At 46.2% G+C, this 13,614-nt stretch overlaps 1 protein-coding gene across 2 annotated transcripts in view; it reads right to left on the reverse strand.

The window, feature by feature from the left end:
- The window catches only part of MYOF (myoferlin), a 173,061-nt gene that overhangs the window by 142,232 nt on the left and 17,215 nt on the right, over nucleotides 1–13,614 (reverse strand). For both annotated transcript variants that reach the window (XM_050802713.1, XM_050802712.1), the window contains exons 2-3: nucleotides 5,015–5,070; nucleotides 247–338 (exon numbers count right to left, since the gene is read on the reverse strand). In XM_050802713.1, coding sequence (XP_050658670.1) covers nucleotides 247–338; nucleotides 5,015–5,070 — 148 coding nt within the window. The remainder of the gene's footprint in view (nucleotides 1–246; nucleotides 339–5,014; nucleotides 5,071–13,614) is intronic.

Raw genomic sequence — 13,614 nt, forward strand, 5'->3', positions numbered from 1 at the left:
AGTGCCAAGTTTGATAGACTAGTGGTGGCTCGGTGTTTGCAGCTTTTTAGGAAAAAAGTAGTCAGTGGGAAAAAGCGCTGTGATGGATTAGCCACATCTGTTATTGGCTCAGAAGGGAGCAGGGCATGGAATTAAAGCACATTTATATTGGAAGGATTATGTTATTAAAGATGTGTCTCTTCAACAAAATAAACAACAGTGAGATAGTAATACATAAAATGAGAAAAACAGGTGAAAACAACTTACTTATTTTGTCCAATTGTCTCAAAATCTTTCACAATAATCCCAAGGGAAGACGAAAAGTCCAGTGGTATACCCCTCAAGTCAAACTCCAAAATCTGTTCACAGAAAGGTTTTGGAAAAAAAAAAAAAAAAAGGCTGTTAAAGGAGCAGAGATTATACTAAGATGCACCAGTTACCACATGGTGGGTCATTATTTTCACCAATGACAATCTTTTGAAGTTAGGCAGAAATGATTAAATTCTAAACCTTAAGGCAGCTGAGGGGGTGGGAAGGCAAACCAGATGTTGACTTGGAGGACCTGTAGACAACTCCTGGCTTCCTGCTTTCTAGGTTCTGTGGCTTCAGCCGGGTCACCACACACCCCTGCCTCATACTCAAGAGCTGGACTCAACACCTACCACAACTGCTGAAAGAATAAAATGCAGAGTGTATGTGAACACATTTTCTTCAATGGCTAGTTTTAAATTATCTGCTCTTCTTAATCATACTACTATCAAACAAAGAAGATGAATAATCTAAGAAAACATTTTCTAAAATGCCTCTCATTTTAAGTTCCACCATGGTAGGTCAACGCTGTAATACACTGACCTTTCTGAGTCTCTCATTTTAATGCAGTAGGTTGCTTGCTAATGACAAATGTAAAAAAAAAAAGATTGATAAAGCGTCACTGATGCCTTTGATTGATTAGGTAATACATGAATTAAATAAATTAAATGATGACTTGATCCTCCTTGTAGTGGGCTTAGAATGGAAGGAAAGCTTGTTTCAGAACTTCTTAAAAAATTATTTTCAGAACTTTTAAAAAAAAAAACCAAGTTCTCAGTCTCCTCAGTAGCTGGGGATTACAGGTGCACACCACCATGCCTAGCTAATTTTTCTTTTTTTTTTTTTTTTGAGACAGAGTCTTGCTCTGTTGCCCAGGCTAAAGTGCAGTGGCACAATTTCGGCTCACTGCAACCTCTGCTTCCTGGGTTCAAACGATTCTCCTGTCTCAGCCTCCTGAATAGCTGGGATTACAGGAGCCTGCCACCATGCCCTGCTAATTTGTGTATTTTTAGTAGAGATGGAGTTTCACCAGGTTGGCCAGGTTGGTCTTGAACTCCTGACCTCATGATCCACCCGCCTCGACCTCCCAAAGTGCTGGGATTACAGGTGTGAGCCACCGTACCTGGCCAATTTTTGTATTTTTAATAGACATAGGGTTTCACCATGTTGGCCAGGCTGGTCTCGAACTCCTGATCTCATGTGATCCACCCATCTTGGCCTCCCAAAGTGCTGGGATTACAGGCATGTGCCACCGCACCTGGCCTCACAGCTTCTATTAGAACACGCCCAGGTTGGGAATGGTGGCTCATACCTGTAACTCCAGCACTTTGGGAGGCTGAGGCAAGGAGTTCAAGACCAGCCTGGGCAACATAGTAAGATTCTATCTGTATGAAAAATTTAAAAATCAGCAGAGCGAGGTGGTGTGTGCCTGTAGTCCCAGCTGCTTGGGAGGCTGAGGCGGGAGGATCGCTTGAGCCCAGTTAGTTATGGCTGCAGTTAGTTATGACTGTGCCATTACACTCTAGCCTGGGTGACAGAGCAAGACCCTGTCTCAAAAAAGAAAACAAGAGCCAGATGCAGTGGCTCACGCCTGTAATCCCAGCACTTTGGGAGGTCAAGGCAGGTGGATCACCTGAGATCAGGAGTTCGAGACCAGCCTGACCAACATGGTGAAATCCCATCTCTACTAAAAATACAAAATTAGCCAGGCGTAGTGGCACATGCCTGTAATCCCAGTTACTTGGGAGGCTGAGGCAGGAGACTCACTTGAACCCGGGAGGTGGAAGTTGCAGTGAGCCGGGATCGCACCATTGCACTCAAGCCTGGGCAACAAGAGCAAAACTCCATCTCAAAAGAAAAAAGAAAAAAAAGAACACACCCGCCACCAGCAATCCCAGTGGATTTGGGGTTGACATTTCATTTGTGTTTGGTTTCAATTATATAACAGTTTACTTGATAAGTACATCTGGAATACGAAAGGAAAGGGAAAAAAAATGTTGGAAACAAAATGGAATAAGATGGCTGATTCCCTGCAGAGGACATGGCAACTCACAGGAGAGCACCTCTCTCTCTGCCCTTGGTCATGTGGCTTGATCTCAAATATAAAGAGACGAGTTGGGATGATTCAAAATCTGAAGCAGGAAGCACTCTCACATAAATGTTTACTCTTAGAGCTCTGTGTCAGGTACTAGCAATCCGCAGCGACCAACCCAAGGGGTCTCTTGCTCTCATGGAGCTTGTAGTCCAGCTGACTGTGTTCTGGGTTCTGGAGAAATTACAGATAAGTGGAATTCCCTCTCAACCTGCCTGAGACCTACCGGGCGTTTCAGAAAGGCACTAAAAAGGCTGGTCCAGTGGCTCACGCCTGTAATCTCAGCACTTTGGGAGGCCAAGATGGGAAAATGGCTTGAGCCCAGGAACTCAAGACCAGCCTGGGCAACACAGCAGGATGTAATCTCTACAAACGTTTTTTAAAATTAGCTGGGCATGGTGGCTTATACCTGTAGTCCCAGCTATTCAGGAGGCTAAAGCAGGGGGATCGTTTGGGCCCGGGAGATCGAGGCTGCAGTAAGATGTGATTGCACCACTGCACTCCAGTCTGGGTGACAAAGCGAGACCCTGTCTTTTTTTAATTTAAAAAAAAGAAAAAAAAAAGGGGCCAGGCGCGGTGGCTCACGCCTGTAATCCCAGCCCTTTGGGAGGCCGAGGCAAGCAGATCACGAACCATCCTGGCTAACACGGTGAAACCCCGTCTCTACTAAAAATACAAAAACTTAGCCGGGCGTGGTGGCGAGCGCCTGTAGTCCCAGCTCCTTGGGAGGCTGAGGCAGGAGAATGGCGAGAGCTCAGGAGGCGGAGCTTGCGGTGAGCCAAGATCTCGCCACTGTACTTCGGCCTGGGCAACATAGTGAGACTCCGTCTCAAAAATAAATAAGTAAATAAAAAATAAAAAACGCTAGGCTTGGTGACTTACACGTGTAATCCCAGCACTTTGGGAGGCCAAGTGGGTGGATCACCTGAGGTCGAGACTTCAAGACCAGCCTGATCAACATGGAGAAACCCTGTTTCTACTAAAAATACAAAATTAGTTGGGCGTGGTGGCACATGCCTGTAATCCCAGCTACTCAGGAGGCTGAGGCAGGAGAATCGCTTGAACCGGGGAGGCGGAGGTTGCGGTGAGCAACCTGCACTCCAGCCTGGGCAACAAGAGTGAAACTCTGTCTCAATCCCCCCCCAAAAACAAACAAACAAACAAAAAAACCAAGGCATTAAAAAGTTTTTTGTTTCACTTCATTCAAGGATAAAAGGTCTAGCCAGGCGCAATGGCTTACACCTGTAATCCCAGCACTTTGGAAGGCTGAAGCAGGTGGATCACTGGAGCTCAGTAGTTCAAGACCAACCTGGGCAACACAGCAAAAGCCCATCTCTACAAAAAAACTTAGTTGGGGTGTGGTGCGTGCTTGTGGTCCCAGCTACTCAGGAGGCTGAGGTGGGAGGATCACCTGAGCCCAGGAATTCAAGGCAGTATTGAGCTTTAATCATGCCACTGCACTCCAACCTGAGGGAGACTCTGTCTCAAAATAAAAATTAAAAAAAAAAAAAAAAAAAAGGTAAGGGTCTAGTCCGTATCTTACAGAGATTGAAACTAGTTGGGAGAGAAAGATGGGTGGGTGGAGGGGAGCTTTCATGGCCTGGTGACTTGGTGAAAATAACAAAGACATTCATTACTGCTCTTGTCCAGGGAGGTTTGACTCAGCTTTTGAAAAACACAATGGAGCTGGCCATCAACTATTAAAAAGTTAAAGTTTCATGAATAATTGGGTGGTTTAAAAAAATGAGAGAGAGAGAGTAGGAAAATCCTATTCTGTGGGAAGAATTAAATTGTTTCACATATTTGTGAAAATATTAAACACTGAAACACTTCTAAAATAGATGTAAGGTCAACAGCTGGGGGAGGTAAATAAGTTATATATCTTCAGTAGAATATTACACAGTCATTAAAATACTTTTGAATTGAATGATATGGGCATATGCTCAGGATATAATAGTAAGAAAGTGTAGGAGAGGAAATCATTTGCTATATGATGCTAGTTTGTGTATCAGATGTCAGATTTTATTAAATACATTCCTCCAATAAACACTTGGTGATACATCACAGATGTTAATAGTAGGTGCCTCTACACAGTGGGACCCAAGTTAATTTTTTAATGATTAACTGAAGTTTCCAAAAATTTCCACATGAAGTATATTGGACATCGCTTTTATCAACATAAAAACAATATGTCATTACCCAGCTAGACACACAGAGAATCATGTGATATACTCTTGATTTGTCACATGCAGATATGTTTTTAATTATGAGGCCTTCCTTCTGAGACTCTGGAGATGATCTAATACCATCCTTGCTCTACACATGTGCCCCAGATATGCAGTGTAAGTGGACCAAGCCCACATAGCAAGCTCATGGCGGTGCCTGGTAAGAACTCAACTCCCTTGCCAGTCCAGGCTTCCCTCGCCATGCCACTGCTGTACAGAAGATGGTCGCTGGTAAGCTACTGTCCTTGAACTGCCCTGCTCTCTTGGTGAACACAAAGGGAAATGGAGTGGGTGGGGGTGAAATGTAGAGATTCTCCTTCCAAAGGGAAGAGATAACCTCTTACCCAAAGAGAGGACAAGCAGAGATAACTTATCTATTAAAACAAGGTTGAAAAAATGATGAAATCACCTCATTCCAGACAGGGTTCAATTCATTATCAACTTTCTTTGTTTTCTTTTTCTCATCTGCAAAAGAGATAAAGGAAGAGACAGCAATCATTTATAAAAAATTAAAGAGCATGGGCCATTCATGTATTCTAAGAACATTACCCAAAGGCCTACTTGCGCCCACATTTCCCCATTCATCTGCTTAGGATGGAGGTTTACCTGAATCACAGTTTTCCAAATGAAATGGCCTTTTCTGGTCTACAAGATTTTCCCATCTCCAGGTCTACATGGAGTCAAGGGATGTGATGTTCTGCCCTTCCCTCACCAAGGCTACCCAGAGCCTCTGCATCTCCGGCTTGCTGTAGAAAGAAGCCAACAAAGCTAACCTCTGAGATGCTGATATTGCTATTTTATAGGCAAGGATATTGAGGCTCAAAGAGTTAAGACATTTATCTGAGCTCACAACTGGCAGTGATGCCCTGCTTTAAACCTGGAATTTCAGCTTTGAAGCTCATGCTGCTTCTGAGTGTGCTAAGACGCCAGCACAGCTCCAGTATCAAGCTGGACTCCCTCCCATAGGCTTCGGTACAAGGTCATAAGCAGATGAACACTTTCTAGGACTCGCAGATAATTTGGGGCTTCCTTTTCTCTGAGGCCATCTTTTCTGCAGACATAAGATCTTCTCTGTGTCTCAGCCTGGACAGTACCCCACCTGGATGAGCACGCGAGTAATTCAACTTTAAGCAAGTACTTAAAGTTTCCTTGTAGCAATGTCCAAAGAGCAGAGGCTTCTCTTGGGTCCCGAAGTCCTCAAATACCTACCCAAATAAAAGCTAATCTTTGCGCACAAAATACTTTGTAAGCATTATCTCATCTAACCTTTTTTTTTTTTTTTCGAGACAGGGTCTCATGCTGTCGCCCAGGCTGGAGTACAGCGGCGCTATTTCAGCTCACTGCAACCTCTGCCTCCCGGCTCAAGCGATCCTCCCACCTCAGCTCCCCATGTAGTTGGGACCACAGGTGCACACACCACGCCCAGCTAATTTTTCTGCTTGTTTTTTCAGTAGAGATGGGCTTTTGCCATGTTGTCCAGGCTGGTCTCAAACCCCCAGTTCAAGTGATCCACCTGCCTCAGCCTCCCAAAGTGCTGGGATTACAGGTGTGAGCCACTGCGCCCAGCCTTCATCTAATCTTAAAAGCCTAGGAGGAGCCAGGTGAGGTGGTGTGGTGCATGCTTGTAGTCCCAGCACTTATGGGGGCCAAGGTGGGAGGATTGCTTGAGCCTAGGAGTTCAAGACCAGCGTAGGCAACATAATGAAACCCCATCTCTACAAAAATACAATTAGCTCTGTGTGGTGGCACATGCCTATAGTTCCAGCTACTCAGGAGGCTGAGGTGGGAGGATCCCTTGAGCCCAGGAGGTCAAGGCTGCAGTGAGCCAAGATCATACCCCTGCACTCCAGCCTGGGAAACAAAGCAAGACCCTGTCCAAAAAATAAAAATAAAATAAAAAGTAAAAACCCTAGGAGGTAAGTAATTACTATTTTCATCCCCCTTTCACAGCTAAGGAAACTGAGAAGGTGAGTAACATTCAAAGTCACCCAGTTGGTTGGGTGCGGTGGCTCACACCTGTAATCCCAGCACTTTGGGGGGCTGAGGCGGGCAGATCACTTGAGGTCAGGAGTTTGAGACCAGCCTGGCCAACATGGTGAAACCCCATTTCTACTGAAAATACAAAAATTAGTCAGACGTGGTGGCGGGTGCCTGTAATACCAGGTACTCAGAAGGCTGAGGCAGGAGAATCACTTGAACCCAGGAGGCAGAGGTTGCAGTAAGCCGAGATCGTGCCACTGCACTCCTGCCTAAGGGATGGAGCGAGACTCAGTCTCAAAACAAAAAACAAGTAAGTCACCCAGTTAATAAATGGTCCTGCTAGGATTTGAGACCCAGGCAGTCTCACGTTGGTGGCCATACTTTGAATCACTCCTCAGCCTTTGCTTCTCCTTTACTGCTGTGGAATGTAGAAGGTAGTGGGTTTTGTTTAGCTAATGTCACATTGCTTTGGCTCCCAGCACACAGCTGCCTGTGGGACTAACCACCTCATTCTTCCAAGACCTCAGCATAGTAAGGCTGTGAGTCATGGCCGTCACTCTGCTAAGCATTAACTTTTCCACTTGAGAGGGCAACACACAGCCCAATGGTTTCCCTTCCTAAGCTTCAGCATGACACTACTTGTCGGCTTGTGCCCAGACCTATCCTGGCTGGTTCTGCCTGTGCTCTCTCTATGTGACCTACACAGCCCCTCACTGCATCTGACTCTGAGGTCCCCTAGAAGCTGTCCTGAAACTTCCCCTCCCACACTTCCATTTTGACCCCACCCATCCCTCTCCTTCTCTAACAGAAACTCCCAATCCTCCTCTCTGGTTACAGTATAATAAAGTGCTCTTGAGAGAAAGAGGAGACATGCAAAGAATTTTTAACTTAAATAGAACTGGACAAAATGGTTTCTATGTGTAATTGTAGCTGCTCCCTCTACAGAATCATCTCTAGGTGCCAGGCTGTGCATTCTACCGCAGTGTCTCTAACCATTGAGACAATTCTTCGAGGTAAACGTGGTCATTCCCCTTTCTCAGCCAAGAAAATGGAGAGTAGTTAACCTGCCTTCGATCACAAAACTAATAAGGAAACAGAGCCAGATTTTGAACTACATCCCTCTGGCTCCAAACTCTGTGTGTGTGCGTGTTTGCCACCAGACCACAGTGCCTTATTGGAAGCTGTCGGAAATGCTGGATAATGAAGATGCATAAATATAACATGTGTGACGGGCTTGGCATCTTGGAAAATGTCCGTAAGGAAGTTCATGGTCACTTTCCAGGGTATCCTGAAACTCTCCAAGATTATTTGCTCTCATACACAAAATATTGCATCTGTGAATTTTCTTGGAGGAAAGAGCTCATTGCTCTCATCAGATTCTCAAATGTGTTAGTGACCTTGAAAAAGGTTAGGAATCCCTGCATTCAACAAGCATGAAATAGTTCCACCAATCTCCCTCTACCTTACCACTACCCCTGCTCCCATAACCGGGGCTTGGGGGGTGGAGAACTGAGTCACAAAGGAGTGGATCTGGATCCTGAGACCATGGCAGTCCTTCAAGAGAGAAGATAGGCGATTCCAAGAAGTCCCAGCAAGAAGGGAAAGCAAGGAGAAGGCAGCAAATAGTGCGATAGAAACTGAGCACCTGGGCTTGGGGTGGGATTTGCATCACTGAAAGAAGGCACTGAAGCAAAATTCCAGTCTCCAAGTCCCCAAGACTCCAACCAGGGAGCCAAGGCAGGGACAAGGGCTCCAGGTAGATCACAGAAAAAAACAGCACTTGTCAACATGAAGCGAGTCCCAAACCTGGTTCCTGACCTGGGAAACAGAGTGCATGGAAGTCTCGCTGCAAGCTACCTTGACGCCGAGCCTGGGACCACGGATCCTCTCTGCCCTCAGGAGGGACAGGATTGTTCCAGAGTCAGCAGATGGGGAGTGTGAAAAGATTCATTTGTTCATTCATTCATTCACAAACATTTATTAAGCATCCACGGCGTGCCAGTAACAGGAAACAGAAGAGTGTAAGATAGTTCTTAGTCTTAAAAAGTTCCGCAGGCTGGCCGGACATGGTGGCTCAAGCCTGTAATCCTAGCACTTTGGGAGGCCGAGACGGGTGGATTGCCAGAGCTCAGGAGTTCGAGACCAGCCTGGGCAACATGGTGAAACCCTGTCTCTACTAAAATACAAAAAACATTAGCCAGGCATGGCAGTGGACACCTGTAGTCCCAGCCACTCAGGAGGCTGAGGCAGGAGAATTGCTTGAACCCAGGAGGCAGAAGTTGCAGTGAGCCGAGATCGAGCCACTGCACCCTAGCCTGGGTGACAGAGCGAAACCCCATCTCCAAAAAAAAAAAAAAAAAGTTCTACAGGCCAAGTGCAGTGGCTCACGCCTGTAATCCCAGCACTTTGGGAGGCTGAGGCAGGAGGATCACCTGAGGCCAGGAGCTCGAGACCAGCCTGGCCAACCTGGTGAAACCCCATCTCTACAAAAACCACAAAATTTAGCCATGCATGGTGGTGGGCACCTGTAATCCCAGATACTCGGGTGACTGAGGCAGGAGAATTCCTTGATCCTGGGAGGCGGAAGTTGCAGTGAGCCCAGATCGTGCCATTGCACTCCAGCCTGGCAACAAAAGCAAAACTCCATCAAAAAAGAAAAGAAAGAAAAGAAAAGAAAAGAAAAGAAAAGAAAAGAAAAGAAAAGAAATAGCAAAAATCTCCACCATGCTCCTGCCTGTCTCATTCTCATCCTGAAGTTCCTTCCTGCCTGTCAGAGGGGGAATAAACAGAAATAATGACTGGTCAGCTCAGGCCAAGAGACCTCAGAGCTTAGCCCACAGAAATGGTTCACTGAGTGAGTTCTTTCGCAAACATTAGTCAGCTCCTTCATTCTTCCACCCAACAAATGTTTGTGAAATGGTGCTTGCCAGGCACTGAGCTGAGCACTATAGGAGACACAAAAATACCCAAGACATGGTTCCTGCCCTCAAGGGGTCTAGTGGGGAGGGGAAATGTGGCTATAGGGGACTGATAGAGAAAGGACTACAGTTGCTATCAGAGGGGTATCGATGCACAGGCAAATTCAGAGGAAAGAAAGATGACTTCAGGCTGTGTGCACAGAAGCAGAGGCTGAACTAGATGAGAATTCGAGGACAATGAGGGGTTGGAAATGTGGCGCCAGAAGACTAGCTCACTCCAGTAGATGCAATAGGGTGGGTGGATCAGGCATGGAGGAGGGAGAACCAGTTACGTCACATTTGGGGACACTCCAGGACCCAACTGGCTGGAACCAAAGAGTGTAGAAGTGGATAGGGGGCAACTGGGCTTTGTGGGAAGGTTATGGTCTCACTGTGAAGCCTCAAGTACCAGGCTAAGCTTCATTTGGCCGATATAAGTACTTAAAGGTGGAGGGTATTAGAAACTGGATTTTATGACTTCAAAAAGTTTATAACCCATGAGGAAAATCCAAGTGGCCCAACAATTCTCCCATTGCATGTTCCTGAACACACGATTCAATTGTGTGTTGAAAACAAAGGGGAATGGCTGAGTCCAGGCAGATGCCAGTTGACCACAGACCAGGTGGAGCTATTCAACCAGAACTTCCTGCAGCTCCTGGCACTCACCGTGTGAGGCTGATGCTAACGGTACTACCCCTAGGGGACGCTCACTGCGGGCTGGGCATTGCTAAGCCCCCCACCTTTTTTTTTTTGAGTTAGAGTCTCACTCTGTCATCTAGGCTGGAGTGCAGTGGCGCGATCTTGGCTCACTACAGTCTCTCTCCTGCCTCAGCCTCCTGAGTAGCTAGGATTACAGGTGTGTACCACCACGCCCAGCTCATTTTTATATTTCTAGTAGAGACTGGGTTTCCCTATATTGGCCAGGCTAGTCTCCAACTCCTGACCTCAAGTGATCTGCTCACCTTGGCCTCCCAAAGTGCTGGGATCACAGGCGTGAGCCACCGCGCCCGGGCTGCTATGCCCTTCACATGCCCTTCACATGCATCATTTCATTGAATCCTCCTGGCAAGCCTATGAGGTAGGCGCTGTTATTATCCTCAGTTTGCAGACAAGCAAAGAGAGCTCCAGAATGCTTAGGTAATTTGCCAAAGATCACAGGGCTAGGACGAAATCTTCTAACCAGGTCTAGTATGACTCCTGAGCCCATGCATTTAACCACTGCACCTCCCATTTCCCTAGCTAACAAGGAAAAACTAAGCGGCTGGCATTGGCTCCTACCCTTCTGGAGAAACCCAGCTCAATCTCTTCCAAGAAGGAGGCTCTGATGTTTTTCAAAATGTGTATATGTTATCTTTTATTGAAAACCTATTCTCACACATAAACACATCAGGCCAAAAAAAGAAAGTAGTTAAATTATTTTTCTTATCAACAGCCAGTCACATATTTATATTAGTCAATTATTTGATTCTACCTCTTTAAAAAAAAAAAAGGTTAAAACTGCAGGCACTGAACATCAGATTGAATAACAGGAAACTCCCTCTCCTTTCTCCACATTACCTATCCCCCAACCTGGCTTCAGCATCTAATTTTATGAAGATGACTGTTTCTTCCTATGGAAAGAAATCAAATACTTTCAGCCCAGAACATAACAACTGACTCAAATGCAGGGCACACTCTGAGTGTGCTCAAGGGCTCAAGTCATTCTTCGGGACATTTCCTGTTTTCCGATTAGCTACGCCTGCCTCTCAGTCAGTTCTGCGGAGGTCACCACTGCAGTAATTAACCCCAATGCCAGCCTCCGAACAAGGTTTCCAGGAGAACTGAACAGCTCTCTTAGTCAAACCGCCCGCCCTCCTGCACAGAACCATTTCCTTTGCTTTTCACTTACCAGCCAGTGTGTCAGACCCTTAATGAAAATGCCTGGCCCAGTGTGGTGCTCACACCTGTAATCCCAACACTTTGGAAGGCCAAGGCCAGAGGATCGCTTGAGTACAGGAGTTCAAGACCAGCCTGGGCAACATAGTGAGACTTTGTCTCTACAAAATATCTTTTTTTTTTTTTAAATGAGAGGGAATCTCACTCTGTCACCCAGGATCTAGTGTAGTGGTGCAATCTCGGCTCACTGCAACCTCCGCCTCCTGGGTTCAAGTGATTCTCCTGCCCCAGCCTGCCGAGTAGCTGAGAGTACAGGCACCCACCACCACATCCGGCTAATTTTGTATTTTAGTAGAGGCGGGGGTTTCACCATTTTGGTAGGGCTGGTCTCGAACTCCTGACCTCAAATGATCCACCCATCTCGGCCTCCCAGTGCTGGGATTACAGGCGTGAGTTACCATGCCCGGCCCATCTCTACAAAATATTTAAAAATGAACCAGGCATACTGGCATGCACCAGTTACTGAATAGTCCCAGCTACTCAGGAGGCTGAGGTGGGAGGGGATTGCTTGCGCTTGGGAGGTCAAGGCTGCAGTGGCCATACCCCTGCACTTCATCCTGGGTGACAGAGCAAGACCCTGTCTCAAAAAAAAAAAAAAAAAAAAAAAAAAAAAGGCCTGAAAGACATCAGGACTCCTGAGACTGACTTGCTACATCTGTGCCAGTGGTCAGCTGGGATGGTTCATTTTATGTGTCAAGTTGGCTAGGCTATGGTGTCTAGTTGTTTGGTCAAAAATAAGTCCAGATGGGCCGGGCGCGGTGGCTCACGCCTGTAATCCCAGCACTTTGGGAGGCCGAGGCGGGCGGATCACAAGGTCAGGAGATCGAGACCACGGTGAAACCACATCTCTACTAAAAATACAAAAAATTAGCCGGGCGCGGTTGTGGGCGCCTGTAGTCCCAGCTACTCGGGAGGCTGAGGCAGGAGAATGGCGTGAACCCGGGAGGCGGAGCTTGCAGTGAGCCGAGATCGCGCCACTGCACTCCAGCCTGGGCAACAGAGCGAGACTCCGTCTCAAAAAAAAAAAAAAAAAAAAAAAAAAAAAGTCCAGATGTTGCTGTAGAGATATTTTGTAGATGTGATAAACATTTACACCTGGTTGACTTTAAGTAAAGCAAAATTACCCTCTATAATTTAGATGGGCCTCATCCAAACAGTTGAAGGTCTTAAGAGCAAAAACTGGTTTCCTGGAGAAGAAATTCTGCCTCTAGACTCGAACGTAGAAACCCTGCCTGAGTTTCTAAGCTGTGGAATTCAGACTGGAGATTGCAACATCAACTTTTATGTGAATTTCCAGCTTGCTGGCCCGCCCTGCAAATTTCAGACTTGATAGCCCCCACAACTGCATGAGCCAGTTCCTTAAAATCTCTCTTTCTGTCTCTACACAAACACATGCACACACATCCCATTGCTTCTGCTGCTCTGGAGAATTCTGACTAGTCCAACCAATAACACTAGGTGCCCACGGAAGTAACATGATGGTAACACATTTGAAATGCTTCCGAATACACACCATCTCACTGATCCTAAAAATCCTGCAGGGAAAAGCACAGATGTCGGCCCAGCCCCTCTGACTGGACTTTCACATCTGTGACGTCTCTTCCTTTGAGCTGTCATCTTGGGAAAATACAAGGCTGAACCCTCAAGCTCAGAGTCCCTCATATATAAACTGATGCATTCAGGTGAGATAGATAATCTCGAAGTTTTCCCCCAGACCTATGGAACATAAGCTTTATGACGTGCTCCCAAGTCCTGAACAGTTAGATTGCTGTGTTTTTCTGAAATGGCCTCAGGAAAAGTGAGGGAGCTGTCTACAAAAGCTCCCTGAGTAACTCAGCTCTTCAGTAGACAAAATAGAACAATAAGATCTCTAGGTTCAGCCAGGAGTCTACATTTGATCTCCCATTCAGAAATACTTCTTCACCTTTTCTAGGTCTTGGAGTCATGCCTCCTTTCTTTTGAGATATATAAAGCCCCAAATGAATTCATCTGCCATTGTGTCTAACATTTCACACACCCCTAAACCACACCCATACATGGCTAGCACTTATTATTAAGTGCTCTGAACGGAGTCACTGTTCCCAGTACTTCCCATGGATTCTCTTACTTAATCTTCACAACTCTAACAGATAAGTTC

Source organism: Macaca thibetana, chromosome 9 (genome assembly GCF_024542745.1).
Source record: "Macaca thibetana thibetana isolate TM-01 chromosome 9, ASM2454274v1, whole genome shotgun sequence".
NCBI classification, from domain to species: Eukaryota; Metazoa; Chordata; class Mammalia; order Primates; family Cercopithecidae; genus Macaca; species Macaca thibetana.